This window comes from Octopus bimaculoides, chromosome 1, assembly GCF_046866305.1.
Source record: "Octopus bimaculoides isolate indiv1 chromosome 1, ASM4686630v1, whole genome shotgun sequence".
NCBI classification, from domain to species: domain Eukaryota; kingdom Metazoa; phylum Mollusca; class Cephalopoda; order Octopoda; family Octopodidae; genus Octopus; species Octopus bimaculoides.
In genome coordinates, this window is record NC_142928.1 from 175,544,168 (window position 1) to 175,562,882 (window position 18,715).

General features: G+C 35.7%; 1 protein-coding gene across 1 annotated transcript in view; it reads left to right on the plus strand.

Annotated features, from left to right (window-relative positions):
* Positions 1-7,370, plus strand: part of LOC128249386 (uncharacterized) — a 79,380-nt gene extending 72,010 nt beyond the window's left edge. Inside the window, exon 2 of the mRNA XM_052972833.2 lies at positions 5,685-7,370. Within this exon, the coding sequence (XP_052828793.1) occupies positions 6,403-7,170 (768 nt within the window). The 5' untranslated portion in view covers positions 5,685-6,402 and the 3' untranslated portion in view covers positions 7,171-7,370. The remainder of the gene's footprint in view (positions 1-5,684) is intronic.
* The last annotated feature ends 11,345 nt before the right edge of the window (positions 7,371-18,715 follow it).

An 18,715-nucleotide genomic window follows, 5' to 3' on the forward strand; every position in this document is an offset into this window, starting at 1 on the left:
TTTGTATGATATCCAGTGTGATGTAAGAGAAAAGTATTGCTAATCACAGATCTAACCTCTTGAAATTGGAGGGCTACAAAGAGATAATGTAATCCTTGTTATGCATTACTCAGAGAAAGGCAGAACGGTCAATATCTGGAATACCTTACTGATAAGTTTGCGTCGTCAAGCTTGATCTGAAGAAAAAGCAAAAACCAACAGAGGTTATTTTGGTTTGAACATTTGAACAGGTGTTAATGAAGTCATGTTATCGAGAAGCCATTTTATTATCTGCGTTTCCAAATTAAATTGGCGTAATGACAAATAGAAATACGCTATCAGAATATTAAATCGATCAACTAAAATAATGACCAAGCAACCATACAAAGCACATAACAGAAATCACTCCCACGAGAATTACCATTTATTTCTCTTATAGGTCATGCTATTTCACTCTTTTGGCCTCGAGTCTATAACAGAGTTTATATGTGCTCTCTCAACTTGCAAGAAATAGTAGTCAAATCTCGCTAAAATTACACTCCTATCGTCTTGAAAAGAGATAATCACATTGGTTAATATATTCTTAATTATACAATGCTGAGAAAAGAACGGGACACTCATGGCAGTAATGCCTTTGCTCGTAAATCTGCTCCGTTATACTTGACCTGGAGAAAAAGCAATAACAGTAGCAAGAATAGCGGTTATTTTGACCTGAGCGTTTTAACTAGTGTTAATGGAGTGGTCTTATTGGAAATCTATTTTATCGTTCAGGGGAGCAAATTAAATTGACCTAATAACTAATAGAAATATGTCATTAGTATGTTCATTCTTGTATAATGTTTCCTTCTAACTATTTACCCATTCTCCAGCTATGCTACATTAAGTATTTCATCTTTGTGTAGTCCTATCAAGTATTTATACTCTCTAATGTTCTACTAAGCATCTATACCCGAATGACAATCGTCTTGTGAGGTATCGAGTTTACTGAAGGTTTACCTTCTGATGTATTCCCCTGTGTATTTGAATTCTGAAGTGTTGTTCTGAGTATTTACTCTAAAGGGTTCTGCTGAATATTTAACCAATAAAATATTATTCGTTGTTGCGATTTACAGAATATTTTCTTTCGGTAGAATACTGAGTATTTAGACTCAGAATTTTACTGAGCATTCATTCTCAGCAGTTAGTTACTGATAATGGTTTGAAAACGACAGTAAGCGGATGTTCTTGCTTTGTAAAAAGGAAAGATGTGATAGAGCGACAAAGACAAAAATTGCATATAAACTCCCGGTAGACTTTGAAGAAAAATTACAAATTTCCATAGAAATACAAAGGCGCGGGCATGTTTGTGTGATTATGAATCTCTGGGGAGAGATAAATTGTAGATCAATTAGTTTGACATTTAGTCATTAATCATTGTAAAAAAAGCAAAAGAAACATAAAAAAATTTACATTTGTCCAGTGTCTAATTACACTCTTATGTCTTCAAAGATAACTCTTGGCAGTTTATGTATACTTGAAGTGGTTTAATTTAACTGGATTTTATTTACGAGGCAATTACAAAACAAAATGTTTTGGGGGTGTCATTAATAAAAAGTAATTTCCCGTTTGATAGTAATGCACCAGCGTTTTCAGAAGGTCGACTACAAAAATCACGAGGAAAACATCATGGATCACCAAACATAAACTTACTTTTAATTATATTATGCAACGCATACCATATTTTCCGGTACACTTGTCAACAGAGTATATAGTGTAAACATATAAGAGAGTATTGTAGTTCGCTTGAAGCGTTGTGTATTGTTTGTAAAGAATAAAAAGTTTAGAATGGTACAACAATGCACTATAAAACTTCTTAGCTGGAGTCTCTGCTATAAACTGTTTTCCAACAGTTTATAGCAGAAACTCCAGCTAAGAAGATCTGAAGAAGGAATTGTAATTCCGAAATATCATCGGACTATAGATAACCAAATTACAACAGGTATATAGTCCATTTTTTGTTTTATAGTGCATTGTTGTACCATTCTAAACTTTTTATTCTTTGTAAACATATAGTTTAAAAATTCATACATCGTCACTCTCTTTTCAAATCCTGCTGTATTTTACGTGAAAGTTTTGGCCTTCCAGAGTTGTCTTGGTGTGTAAGTCGACCATATATTTTTTAGCTGTAAATTTTTGTCGGAATAGTTCAACTTGAATACCGGAAAATACGGTATTAGTCTAATACCTAATAACACTAATACGTATGTCTTCAAAGATAATTTGGTAATTTGTGGATACCAGTGGTAGTTTAATTTAACAAGATTTGATTTGGATACCAATAATCCTTTCTACGACAGGCACAAGTCCTGAAAAATGGTACTCATTTTATCGACCTCGAAAGGATATAAGGCAAAGTCGATCTCAGCGGGATGAGTCGACCTCAGAACGTATGAAGAAAAGAAACATAAAAACTGTCAAATTTAGCCCGAACACCTTGTATTTTCGCGGAGAAAAGTTTGAATGAAGATTTCAGTCGGAGTTTAAAGATAAGACACGATAGTTATAATAAGTGGTGATGTGGTGGATACCTTTGGTACGAATCCTGCAAGTTCAGAGGTGCTGCAACAGTTGTAGTGACGATAGAAAAGACAGAGAAGACATATGTCTGTGGGTCAGTGTTAGGGCTACGTTAGTGAGTGAAGGTTTATTAATCCGTTAGTCTCCTGTTATCCTGAATTCTTGTGTATATAGCAGTTGATTTGTCCCACTATTCCACAATCCCATTACTATGACGTTGGTTGTATTTGTGACGCTGTATGATATCGATGTGTGGAGGCGCGTGGCTTAGTGGTTAGGGTGTCAGCATCACGATCTTAAGATTGTGGTTTCGATTCTTGGATCGTGCGACGCGTTGTGTTCTTGAGCAAAACACTTCATTTCACGTTGGTCCAGTTCACTCAGCTGGCAAAAATGAGTAACGCTGCGATGGACTGGCGTCCCGTCGAGCTGGGGAACACATACGCCATTGAAACCGGGAAACCGGGCCCATGAGCCTGGCTAGGCTTTAAAAGGGCGCATTTATCTTTTTATTTATGATATCGATGTAAACACTAATCGCTACTACTGCTATTACTTCCTTCATAAGCAGAAATTTTGAGAACATCCTTCATATTTGATATATCAATCTAGTCTTTTCAGATACATAATGACATCAACTCAGCATATATAAAAGAATTTGTCTTGCACCTCACTGTCTCTACACATTAATAACACTCTATTAATACAACTACTGAACAAGTACATTTTGTATGTTACATATTCGCAGGTCACCATGACCCACGAATATAAAACGTTTACAAAAGCCGCTTAAAAACAAACAAACAAGCTAGGACTACATTTTCAGGGACAGAAAAGACTTAATCTCTAATCAGTTGCTAAAATTTAAGTTTAAGTGTAACCTAAATTCGAGAATTATATATATTTGTAACATTCACTTATCTTACATCACATTCAAATAAGTATTCTGACTGATCAGCAATGATTCACTCAGCAATGCATTACATCTACCAGCTCATAGATACTCCGATTCCACTGTATGCCGCTTCTACTACAATGATACAATGCAGAGCACTGTTTGTTCTTTATCCTCTCGTTACTTCCATGTCTTGAATTATATATTTTCGCCACTCCTTACTCAGAACTGCGAGTCTTTGAATCTCTCAACGCATGTTTATCCCCACAAAGATATTTAAAATGAACATGAATTTCACCAAGTCATGTACACTACCGATTAAAAAAAACCTGGAAGTCCATCAGAGATTGGGAAACCGAATATTTGGAAGTGATTCAATCAACAGACCTCTCTGGGAACTGTCTCGCTTATCTGAAGAAAAAGAATGTAAATAAACTGAGCTGAGTTCTAAAAATACAGATATCCGTTTTTATTGCTGCTTAACAGAAAACCCTGATCAAACAGCGCTACGAGCGAAACGATAGCGGCTACTTTGACCTAAAACTGCACTTAATGTCCTTTCGTTTAATGTTGCACAAACTGGTATAAACAGATTAACTTGAAGTATTATTGGGTTTAGTACAACAAAATAAGTTTTTATGAAAACCAAAATTCAACTGTTTGAGTTTTTTTCCGCTAAGAAATGCCGCTAAGAATTTTGTTCGATTCTGCATGCTCACCGACTTAACATATTTTTAAAATATATTGGTAACTTATTTCGATTTGGGAGATGTTATACATTAATACAGCTCTCAATGACATTGGTCTAGAGTATAATTTGAGTTTCAAAGATCGTCTGTTTAGTTTAGTGTGACTCTACTCAGTATGCTGACGAACGTTGACATTTATTTGTGTTCTGGTCTGTTCATGGACAGAAACGAATTGGTGTGATCTTAATTTTGTAAAATTTGTTACTTTTATATTTTTGATGCTAGAAAATATTTATAAAGTTATATAAACGTATACATAGTTGTGCATGAGTTTATGTATTTGGTGAAGAGAGAGAGAGAGAGAGAGAGAGAGAGAGAAAGATGTTAAGTCGCTTCTTAATGTAGTACCGCTATCTTCTCAGTCATTCGAAGGTCAAGTAAGGGATCTTTTCAGTCTCAGTCACAGATTTTAAAATTATTTTTTTTTTTAACTAAGCAGTTTGAAACTTCGGATACTGGTTGAATGTGTCATGCAGAATATGGTTTACTCTTAACGTTTTTGACAAAATTTTGTATTTTAGAAGTTATTTCGTGTTAAAGTTATCGTGTTTGGGTAATTTTAACCAATCAATGGCGTGTACTCAGCAACAAAAAACATTTCGAAACTATATACCTCGTTTTTGAAATTACTGTGTTCCTTTTTATTGCTAGAATGTACCAAGAAAGGAGAATGGAGAGATCTGTTGGAATGGTGTAGTGGTTAAGAGTGCGGGCTACTAACCCCAAGATTCCGAGTTCGATTCCAGGCAGTGACCTGAATAATAATAATAATGATAATAATAGTAATAATGATGATGATGATAATAACATCGAAAAATACCTTAGGAATGAGAACCCAAGTTCGAAATTTCCCCAAGACAACTGAAGAAAGCAGCCGAAATGTTGTGTTAACAAGATGAGGACAAATATCCGTCAAATGTAAATAATGTAAATAATGTTTCAGATTGGTATAAAACATGAACTATTTTGAATTAGAAAGCAGTAAGGTGGTAGAATACGATCGTTCTGAATGAAAATCTCTCAGGGATCGATAAAATAACTATTAGTTACGTTTAAAGTGCAAAGATCGATTAATTTGATTTAGTCTTCATCTTCTTCTAAGTTTACGTTTGTGTATGGAGTGATTATTCTTCGAGTCGGAATTTAATTGTTGTCACTTTCCTCATTTCACATAATATTAAATAACTGATGTAACAGAACATCGAAAAAGACAATTCTAGAAACAAATATCAAAGTAAAGTAGTTTCTTATTTCGATAGAAAAGATTCTTTTTTTCTTTTACTTCGTTATCCATTTCTCTATTATTAAAAATCACTAAATGGACAGATTCCTTTCCTCGTGAACACTCATATACATATTTGAACACAACATACTCATACGGAATTATTACACTCTCACACACATGCACACTCATTTTATTTCGAAATTTTAAAATGTTGTATATAATCAATTTGAAATTATTACATTTTTACTTTCTTCTTTTCTTTCCTTTTTTTCTTTTTTAGTTATACCTGGTTTCTATGGAAATACCAGTCTGGAGTAACAATTGATGCATACGTTCTCTTATAACATATGCAATTATATTTCAGTGAAACCGAGAACGACAGGAAGAAATTGTATCAAGAAAATAACCTTTGGAATTTAGATGTGATGAGGAATTTACATTAAATTTCTTAAGCAACAACGATATCAGCAAAAGATAAAAAAAGGGGGGTGGAAACAAAAAAGAAAAAAGTAAGTGGTAAGAAGCTCATTTCTGAGGATCATAGCTTCACTTCCTTAGTCATCTTCCTTTTCACTCTTTGCCCATCTTTCTTCCTCTTATTTACTTTTCCTTTCGAGTGCTTCTTCTCTAATCAAATATATTTTCCTATGATACCTTACATTGGCAAAGGTTATTTGATTTGAGGGAGCGAAATTAGTTACATACATAAATATATATATATAAGTGGATGTAAAAGCAAAGAAAATAGAATTTTTTAAAAGAAATATTTCTGAGAAAAGAATTTCATGAATGAACTTTCCTGAGCATTTTCTAATCGGATTTGTCTATCACTCCAATAATTTCTCCAATAAGAATATCCATCATATATATCGCGAAACGATTTCTTGTGAACGAAGTCGTTGAATGTGAAATCCATAAACAGAATTGGATCGCAACAAAAACATTTCGAAACTATATACCTCGTTTTTGAAATTACTGTGTTCCCTTTTATTGCTAGAATGTACCAAGAAAGGAGAATGGAGAGATCTGTTGGAATGATATTAATCATTCCGTTCGGAATATGCTTTATACTCTTGTTTTTAGTCTGTTGTTTTGCCGACGAAATGAAAAAGATGTGTATCCTACCATCACAGATTCCGTTGTCATACCGCAATACCTCTCCTACCTTCAACACAACACGTCGCCAAGAAGCAGCTGCCGCACACCAGAACCGCATTGATCCTGAAGATGTCGAAGAACAAGGATTTGTTGTAGAACAGAATGAAACTGAACAACTGATATCCGAAGAACTGCCGATAGATTTGGTAGTCCACGGCAATTACAACAACGGTAGCAATAGAACTGACAATAACAGCAACAGCATCAACAGCAGCTGTCATCAACAACCGACAGACTTTTGTTGTAGTAACAACAGTTCTGAACAGTATATCAGTTATAATAACACTGGCCTACGTTTTGGCGATGGCGGTGAGGAGGCAGAAACTTCTTTGATTCCGGCAGTCATAAGGCAGAGCAGTCTACAGCGGAATCAAGTACATACATCTTTTTCAGACATATGCAACCAGGATATGATAACTTCTGATCTCATCTCTTCTCGTTCTGTCGCTGCTGTTAACGCCTCTTCCACTTCCAGCATCAGTACTATCACCAACGAGGCCACAGCCAGTGCCGCTGCTGCGCCTCCTCCGCCTAAACCCCAGCCGAACTCCCACCAAGTAGAAGTTACAGTTTGTGTAAACAACCACTTTCAGCCGACAGACAGTTAGTTACAACGAACAATGTAAATTTGATACCACATCATCATTATTTAAACGAATCCATTTATCATTCTACGCATAACTGACGTCATTCCGTAATCAGAGCGCCATAATATACCTAATATGGAATCACAGCCTAATCAACAACAGTTATACAATGATGACCCCTCCTTATACGTCTGAGTTATCTAAAAAACTCATTATTATTATTATTATTATTATTATTATTATTATTATTATTATTGTTATTATTATTTAGATGATGATGTTGATGGTGATGATGACAATAAGACAAAAATACAAAAACAAAAAATCCCTCAAAAGTTTCAAAACAAGGAGAAAATATGTTAATTATACTATAATCTTACACGACGATTTGTATGAGTATGTGTGTGTTTATATGCATTTATGCATGCATGTGTATATATATATATATATATATATATATATATATATATATATATATATATGCATGTACATACATATATGCATACATATATATATATAAATACATACTTACTTGCATATACGTATATATGTATATAAAATTATAATACAGGGTATCAAGAGATACCACCACGCTGAAAAAATAGCAGTCAAATCCTGACTCCAAAACCACAATAAATGTCCGCAAGGCACGATTAGCGAAGACGAAGACCAAATAAACCAGTAAAAATAATAATTTCAAATCCTGGATTTCTGGCTTTGCATAAATGCTCTGCCTTCATCAGTGAAATATACTCAAGTACATAAATACAAATACATTTGGAGTCAGGATTTGACTGCTATTTTTTCAGCGTGGTGGTATCTCTTGATACCCTGTATTATAATTTTAAATAGTTATTACCTTTGATGGTTTTTATTCCCATGCTGACCACTTGATAAGATCAATATTTTAAATACCGATCTTATCCTTATTTATATATATATGTATATATGTAGGTATGTATGAATACATGTATGTATGCATGTATGTATGTATGCATGTATGTATATATGTATGTATGTATGTATATATGTATATCTATGTATCTATATATATAGGCGCAGGTTTCATGGTATCCAAGACGTTCATTCTAGCCTCGAGTTCATCAATCGCATGCGAATGGAGTTTAACGAACTGTACGGAAGCTCAGATTGGGTATTCGTATTGAGTCTAAATGTCAGTCTATGTCGCATTACCTGATATTTGAACGGCTTCTTACAAGCACGCACTTTATACACACACACACACACACATACACACACAATGTGTGTGTATGTGTATATGCGCGTGCGTGCTTGTGTGTGTGTGCGTGTGTGTGCGTGTGTGTGTGCATGCATGTGTGTGTGCATGCGTGTGTGTGTGTGTGTGTGTGATTTTGACGCAACTGATTCCACCGGATTGAATGGTACTGACAAGGTGTCGAAATCAAAATGATATCCGTTTGGCAGCTGATGATGGAATGTATACCTTTAATGCATACATTTGATGTGTATATATTGTTGACTGCGAACCTTTTGTATCTTGTGTTCACATTGATTCGGAGTTGTCCTTTCACGAGATCCTAGTTTTGGTAAAGGTTTAGCTTGTTTACGGAGGTTCTGTTGCATTTATTATATCAAACCTTAATACAGTGTCATTGACATTTATTGAGGACCTAATACTGAGAAGGGTTAAAAAATTGTTTAGATAGATTATAATTTATGCAGATTTTGTTACCACACACACACACACACACACACACACACACACACACACACACACACACACAAACTGATACTCCATCAGTTACGACGACAGTTGATCCAATCAACAGAACAGCCTGCTCGTGAAATTAACGTGCATGTGGCTGAGCACGCCACAGACACGTGTACTCTTAACATAGTTCTCAACGAGATTCAACATGGCAGTGTGACAAGGCTGGCCCTTTGAAATACAGCTACTACTCATTTTTGCCAGCTGAATGGAATGAAGCAACGTAAAAAAAAAATGTCTTGCCCAAGGACACAACGCGTCGCCCGGAATTGAACTCACGACCATACGATCGCGAGCCAAATATCCTAATCACTAAACTACGAACCTTCACACACACACATACACACACACACATTTATCCTTCACGCATCCATCTGCCCACTATTCCTGGGAGAGTCGTGAAGAAAGAGTCCACATCACTTCATCTTCCAGTCATTAAACGGTTGATTCCGATTCGGGGTCCTGGGACACGTATCATTTGTGCTTCCACTCCGTGCATTCCAGTACAAGTTGTAAGCTTATTTATTGCTGATTGTACCGGCATTGGGTGGAGACTGAAATATGTTGTTCGAACGGAATCTTCTACCTAAGTTCTGAACGCATCCCTTGTTAACCCGCGCGACGAACGATGCGGTATGGTTTATCTTTCGAATCACTCTCATATTGCAGCTTTTTGGTGGTCTTATTCGCGTAGGGCACCAAGCTGTTATTTGTATATATATATATATATATATATATATATATATATATATATATATATATATATATATATATATATTGAACGAAGTGTACAATATCCAACACAGCCGATCTCACCAATCGGTTTCGCACTAGGGATCCGATGGTATGTTAGACAACAGTCCGATTATGTAATCCTGCACTCATTAAAGGTAGCCATTATAGAATGAAATATGGTGACTACTCTCTATTGTCAGAGGTAAATAGATACACCCGATGGATATATATATATATATATATATCAGATATCCGATGGGTCTGACAATAAATGTTCGTGTACTCCATAGGTGCGGGCTGTGCTTTTTAAGTTTTTCTGAAGCCGAATCAATGAGTTACATTCTATGGTAAAGCTGGGTTTTTGAATTAAAATGCAAATCCGTCCTGCAGGGTGTTTTAACCAGTTACAGGTACAATATTTAAGTCAATTATAAGCTTAAGTGAAAGACACTTCACCTAGATACTACACAAAGCAATTAAGTTTATAATTGTAAAGCGAACTTCTTAACCACTCCGCTAGGCCTGCGTACATGATATATATATATATATATACTGTTGTGTCTGGGGAGAGTCATTTTCTTATCGTGCCTTAAAATTTAACACACTCACCGTTAAAATTTCCACTTATTATTTTTATTTTCCTTTCCACTTATTAAAATAATAAGTGGAAATTTTAACGGTGAGTGTGTTAAATTTTAGGGCACGATAAGAAAATAACTCTCCCCAGACACAACAGAATATGCTTCAACACACGAAATCACATAAAAAATCTTGCAAACCAAATCCAAAAACGATATATATATATATATATATATATATATATATATATATATATATATTATTTTGCTTAAAAGAGTTCCAACACTGTCTGTTTTTTATGTTTTATTTATATTCCTGCAGAACTAATGTGGGGTATAGAATATGGAATATACAATATATAATATGATATACAATATACATATACACTATACAATATATATATATATATATGTATGTATGTATCTATGTATCTAGTTGAAACAAATCGACTCCAGGGCATAATCTTTATAAGCGTAGTACTTATTCTATCGGTCTCTTTTGCCGAACCGCAAACACACACGGGATGCGTTCAGAACGTAAGCACACCAGCATCGGTTGTCAAGCGATGTGTATATTTATACGCATATATGTGATATCTGTGTATATATATGTATACATATATATGTATATCTACATGGAAATGGATATATCTATCTATATATAGATGTGTTTTTATTTATGTATATGTACGTATCGATATATGTATTTACATATATGTCTCTGTGTATACATACGCATGTATATATGTGTGTATATATACATACATACATACATACATGTAGGCACACACACCCACACACGCACAAACACGCACCTATACGCCCACACACACACTCATACACACACATATTATTTCTTATATGCATATGTATGTATATTACATTTGTTTATAGATCTGTGTCATATAAGATAACGATATTGTTTGCTACTAGTTATCCGAACCTTAATCTGCTACAGACAAAAAAACATCAAAAACATTCGCTTACGGTTAGTCTGTAGATTATCTGTGAGAACGGCGCGCTTAACAATGGCGCAGCGGGCGTGATTTTCCTTGTGTAACAGCGCTTCCGCTGCGTGGGTGCGTCTGTATTTGTTGTAAAGGTGCATACAATTTGTATGTACCGACTTGTTGGACATGATTTTGGCCGAAACAGCGGTATTTTTTTGCAAAGCAGCAGCAGTAGTAGCAATAGTAACTACTACTATTACTACTACCACAACACAGTCAATATTTATCTGCTTTTGTGTATAACTACTACTACTACTACTACTACTACTACTACTACTACTACTACTACCATCACCACCACCGCCACCTACACCACTAAGGACATCGCGCAATCATCATTTCAACAACGTAAGCAGAACGAACAAAACAAAGAATACGCGCGCGTGTAAACACATACACGCGCGCACTCATACACATGCGTACGCACATACCCTCACACTCACATGCACCGACGAACATGATCAGAGCAGTAACCGTTTAGTTGGTTTGTTGTTAAAGCACACATTATTTACCAACGGTGATATACGATTGGGAAAGGCATGAATAGAACATCATATAATATTCTTCTCTCAATTATTTCTGAGCCATAGTATAAACTATTATTGTTTGCCAGAAGAGTGGGTAAATCTTCTACGAAGCCAAGCCCACATCTCCATGACCTAAGGCATGAGTCCCACAACATCTCAGTTTTGTCCATCTTCATAACACGGACAGGTCTACTGTTCCCTCGTACGGTTCCAGCGAAAATATTCTAGATAATTCCTACAAACCCTGTTTCTAAGGAAGCAAATTGCTGATATAATAGTGCTAAACAAAATAGCTTACAATTTTAATCTGTTCGTATCAGAGCTGCCCAGTCATTTTTTTTTTTGTGCACAACGAACTGGTTTTATGCAAGACCGTTTCTCCACGGACGGGGGATCATGCGCATAGCTTAGCAAAACACAAATAAAGTGCATGATATATATATATATATATATATATATATATATATATATATATATATATATATATAATGGGAAATGACGAATGCTATAAGTTATTGAAAGAGGCATGTAATACCCAAGAAAACGATATATAAAATTACAATACGCAATAAGCGATTAAGTTTAACAGCCTCACTAATCGAGATTACCCACATACCAGTAATACATGCGGCAATCCATTCGGCAGTTCATATATAATCACACAAGAAAAAAATTTACCGTGTTATGTATTTTCATTAAAAATTGTTTGGGCATAGAAGGGTCCTTTAAATCAATCTTGCTCTGATCAACGTTAATCCGTTGGATATGATGTACCTTTTTTAAATTTTTTAAATTATATTTCAATTTTTCATCAATCCCTATAACCATCCGTATTTTCAATTAGCCAACCGTGTAGGTGCTCATTTACCTCATCATCTTTCTAAGTAACCAGCCAACCAACCAACCAACAGAAAAACCACCCAGCCGACCAATAACGCCAGCCGTCTAACCAGCCGCTTTGCTTTTCCTCCGTTCACTCATCCTACCATCCACCTTTTCAAAGGACCAACCGACCAACCGACCCACTAACCAACTAAATAATACCCAACCAGCCGTCTAACCTTCCGGCCAGCCATTCAAATTTTGAATCAACCACGTAGCTACATATCCTTCCCTATCCATATAATTTACTCATTATATCCTTCCAGTGAGATATCCATCCATGCATTTCCCCAACCTGTCCAATCAACCATCCTTCCATCCAACAAGACAACATCCTGTCTTCCAAATTCTCTTACAAATTGACGATAGAAGATCAGAAATACACTTTATATTCTCCTAACCGGATTCAGCCGACACTTTTTAAATGTTACTATTATTGCTGCTACCTGTAATTATTATTATTATTATTATTATTATTATTATTATTATTATTATTATTATTATTATTATTATTATTATTGAGTGAGAGAGTAGTGCATGCCATCAAAGTGACACTGGGGTAAAATATACGAAGCCCATTATACCCATCATGACTACCCGTCTGATAAGGGTACACCAGGCACATGCATCACAACCATATGTACGCAACATGGTGATCTCATATCAAAATAAACAGCGCATGACCTCGCAGGTGGGGCTCAGTTAGAATTTTCTTCAGGATGAGTAGCCCATCCAGCTCAAAATGTCCCTAAATAAGGTTTGTTTAAGGATGTTGAGCAAAACGCCCATGTTTCCAAAGGTGAATTATTCAAACCCCAAAGAATTCCTCTTAACACATGGCTATGATGCTCCCCACTACTTCTGCTCATGATCAGAGATGCACATATCGTCAGCCACCAAGGAACATGCTCAACTGGTAAAGGTCAAACAACTGACAAGCAAATCTGTGGTATTAAGCAGAATATTTGCTGTAGCCCATCTTTTTATACCAAGACAAAACAACGTACATGATAACACTTCAAATCAGTTAAGATCAGAAGCCATGAGAGCCACTGCCTGGTACTGCATCCGGGCATTTATTATTATTATTATTATTATTATTATTATTATTATTATTATTATTATTATTATTGTTATTATTATTATTATTATTATTATTATTATTATTATTGTTATTAAGGCAGCGAGCTGGCAGAATCGTTGGCATGCTAGACGAAATGCTTAGCGGTATTTCGCCCATCGCTACGTTCTGAGTTCAAATTCCGACGTGGTCGACTTTGCCTTTCTTCCTTTCGAGGTCGATAAATTAAGTACCAGTTGAACACCGAAGTCGATGTAATCGACTCATCCCGTCCCGCAAAATTGCTGCACATGTGGCAAAATATGGAACCGTTATTATTATTATTACTATTATTATTATTATTATTATTATTATTATTATTATTATAATTATTATTATTATTATTAAGGTAGCGGGCTGGCAGAATCATTAGCACGTAGGGCAATATGCTTAGCGGCATTTTGTCCGTCTTTACGTTGTGAATTCAAATTCCACCGCGGTCGACTTTGCCTTTCATCCTTTCAGGATCGATAAAATAAGTACCAGCTGAGTACTGCGGGTCGATGTAATCGACATATCCTTCCCCGAAATTGCTGGCCTTGTGCAAAAATTTGAAACCTAAGGTGTCGTGTTGGCAGAATCGTTAGTACGTCGGTCGAAATGCTTAGCGGTATTTTGTCCGTCTTCACGTTCTAAGTTCAAGTTCCGCCGAGGTCGACTTTGCCTTTCATTCTTTCAGGGTCGATAAATTAAGTACCAATGAAACACTGGGGTCGATGTAATCGACTAGTCCCCCACCCCCCCAAAAATTTCAAGGCCTTGTGCCTTCAGTAGAAAAGGATTATTATTGAATGGCTCATGATTATTGTTATTCAACTATTACCACAAATAGTTGTTTCTAACTTAGGCACAAGACCAGCACATTTTGAAGGAATGGGGATTACATTTTAAGGGAGAGAATTACATCGAGGTTAGTACTCTATCGATCCCCAGAATATACAAAGTAAAATTGATCTTGGTAAAATTTGAACTCGGAAAACAGCTGAAAAACAAATAAAACTCTAATGATTCTGCTAATAGCAAAAACTGTTTTCTTACCCTTTAAAAGTAATTATTCAGGCCAATAATCATAAGTATAGGTGTTTCAAATTTTGGCTCAAAGTCAGTCATTTTAATGGGAGGGAGTTAGTCTATCACATTTACCCGGTACTTGACTGGTTCTTTTTTTTTTAACGACCTCGAAAGGATTAAAGGCAAAGGAGGCCTCGGTGGGATTTGAAATCAGAACGCGTCAAGAACTAACGCTCGAACTATTCTTCCTGGTCATCGCATCATCACCACGATTATAACCGTAATATTTCTACCTCAGCAACTGATAAAGATGATGATGATGGTGGTGTTTAGTAATAATAATATTGTTGGCAGGGTTTGGACTCAGAACATAAAGAGACATTAATAAATACCATCCTATCCTGCTAATTCAACTGCTGTATTTAGTTATGTCCCTCGACATTCTGACTTCATAGACCGTCTAGGTCAACTTTGCCTTTCATTTTTTGAGGATCGATAAAATAAAGTACCAGTCAGGTACTGGCTTTGATGCAATCGACTTAACCACTTCCCCTAATGTTGCTGGCCTTGTGACAACATTTGAAACGATTATTTATTATTATTATTATTATTATTATTATTATTATTATTATGCATCGTTAAAGTGGAGTTCGTCTTTCATTATTACCGAGTCGATAAAATAAAGTACCAATCAATTACTGAAGTACTTGATTGGTACTTTCTTGAGGTACTCGAAGATAATCCTTTATCTTCGACATCCTAATTCATTTCCCCAGAGGGTAACCCGCTTATAACCTAAGGTATGCTTTGTACTTAAAACTGGCCAACCCGCTTTCACCATTAGGGTCAAAGTCAACATTTTTCATCAAATCCAGTATTGCATCTGGTTAGATCATCATCGAGTTGGAAAGTTTATATAGGACTTTCTTAAAGCTCCCCGTAATACGACAAGACTGCAACCTAGGTTTTGAAGTTCAGAAGAGTAATCTGTTGTACAGTTGGTCTTCTCAAAGCATGTCCAATCAAAAGTGATTATTTTGAATATAAAATACTATCAATTTAGAAGGTCTGCGCGCTTGTAATTTGCTGTTTATTATTTATATATTTTCTGGAAAAATATTTTCATCTGATGTTCGTTCCCTTCTCACATTTAATTCTTTTATCGTTATAACTCTCCTCCCCATAACATTTGTAGCTTTGTGCTTATATTAGAAAGCAATTGTTTCCTGACTCTTCTCTTCCATCACCATTGACGTCACACATAAGACATTGAAGAAAAAAAGGGTGAGAAGGAGGTTGGAGTAGTAGTGGTGGTGGTGGTGGTGTCTTATTTCTAGGTGTTACTATTGAACTTGCCACAGTGTCTTTCAATCAATCAAAGAGTACGTACGTGACGCCATCAACTACTGCTGATGTTATTGTAGATGAAGATGATGATGTTGTAGATGAAGATGATGATGTTGTTGATGCTTCTGCTGCTGCTGCTGCTGACACTGTCGTTGCTATTACAATTTCTATTTTTTTTCCTAATCTGTTGTTAGTATTAATTTCTTGCAGGTTGGACGGGTTGGCAGAACCGTTACATTCCCGGATTAAATTGTTTTTGACGTGTTTAATTTCATCTTTCTAATCTGTGGTGCTGGATGGTGAAGTCCCTCGCTGACTCGCTCTCTGGCCCTGTGTGTGTGTGTGTGTATGTGTCTCACTCTCTGTGTTTTAGTTAATAAAAAAAGAACCACTAATATATTAAAGAAAAAACATCGGTACAATTAACAGTACCTTTTCATCTGTAGAAGTTGACCGTACACCTCTGTATAAAGAAGTATCAAAATATTTATTACATTGTATTAGACCCCAAATCTGCCGGGAGGTGAAATAGATTTCATATAATGGCATATACCTCTCAACAGGGTGGGGGTGGGGGTCTACTGCATACAAATCTTGACAAGGTGTTTTACATTATCTAATTCTGCACGTCTCAAATTTAGGTTCAAAATTTCCTCAAAGTCGATTTTGCTTCTCTTCTTTACCAGACTGATAAATTTAACTAACAGTTATTGTCGTCGTCACTTCGTTATTGTTGCTGCTTTTTAACCTCAGGTTGAATCAATGAACCAAATCAACACAAGACACAAGGTTTTACACCGTTAAGTTTCGATTGTATTACTTGCAAGAGGGGCAATCTGCTTTTCAGGACCGGTTTAAGCTAGTGCAGCATATGTTATAAACCGGTTTTAAATAATAAAAAAAGGGGGTGGAGAGTACACTCTAAATTTAAAAACTAATTACTTTATCCAATTATAATTATTGCTATGGGTCCAACTGCACATTTGAAGGACTGGTGGTCACCATTAGTTTGCTAGACATGTATTATACTGAAGAGCCGAATTATAATTATTTGTACGGCATCATCTGTATAAATTGACAAATGCATATAGGTCAGATAGCTGCGGGGACGGGTCATCGGACAGTTTAGGCACGATAAATTATAGAGCGAACTTGAATGGGTCGATTGTTTCTCTATAGATCCTCATTTTCGTTTGAAACCAAATCTAGAAGCACACAGCTTTATCTACTATAATATTGTGCGAATTCATTAATTGTGTTGTTACTTAAGCAACTGAGATATTCTCTCTCCTAATATGCAATCTTAATATAATGTAATTTTGTTACTGTGGTCTTACTTTGAAATTGCAACTGTATTAAATTTAAACTTGTTTGTACTAGTTTTTGCTTAACAGCATTTGGTGAAGTAGAGACTATACACGATAAAATGTTTGCTACTTGTTTACAAATCTGATTGGATAGTTAGCATTATGATGTCTATAAGATATTAGTAGTCATCGTGGGGGTGAGCTGGCAGAATCGTTTGCAAGCCGGGCAAAATGCTTAGAGGCATTTCGTCCGTCTTTACGTTTTAAGTTCAAATTCTGCCGAGGTCGACTTTGCCTTTCTCTCTTTCGAGGTAATCGACTTACTCCTCCCTCCAAATTGGTGGCTTTCTCCAAGGTTCAACTCCCCATTTCTGCACTGCTGATAAAGCTGGAGCATCATCCCCTAATGTAGCAACCATCTCAGCATGAATGTCCTTGGGGATAAACCATTTTTCTGCAGGTACTTAATAACACCACGATGTCAAATATTGTCCACTTTCAAGAGAAGTCTTTACTAGTTACTTTTGAAGTCTTCTTTCAACAGTGAGATATGAGTTTACCTGGAAAGAAACAATGCAGTTATTAATAAAAAGTGTTGAAATTAATGCACGCAATATTTCACCGCTCTAGTGTCACTTCTTCATAGTCAGCCTATGAACTTCTCAGTCCACCCTCGTAGTCATCTGATTCGGTTAACCGATCATATTTATGCGAAAAAATAATAGTTAAGCACTATTAGTGTATGACGAGCTTAATGCATCGAAATAGAGAAACAGAATGGCAGGTCTTTTAATTTACATTCGGCAAAAATTAATTGTAATTTCTATCTAACGCTACTCTTCAATTTGATTGTTGTAAGGTATTTAATTTAAAGCGTATTAGATCTAAGAAAAATTCCGAATATTGAATCAGCCTAAAAAATCCAAGATCTTTATAAAGGTTGAAGGTTGTATAGTACTATTAGTAACAGAGCAAATTCACTTTAAATTACTTACAGGGAAGCAGGCTCCATTGGAAACAAATTCAACACTTCTAAATCTAAGTGGCCTCTCGATCTAGCAGAAACGAATTCTTCCTCAAACCACACCATACAGTCTTTTTTTTACCAAAGAAAACACTTTGGATAGATTAATCCTAGGAGTACGTTTCATTGTCTGCTTGACTTAACTAACCTGGAGCTAAACAATAAAAACAATATGAACGTTTCACAATTTAATTTCTCTTCCTTCATAATTTTTGTGGTCTTATGCCAAAAATTATTTCCCTGTCTAATTAAAGCGAGTCTACTTACCCCCAAGT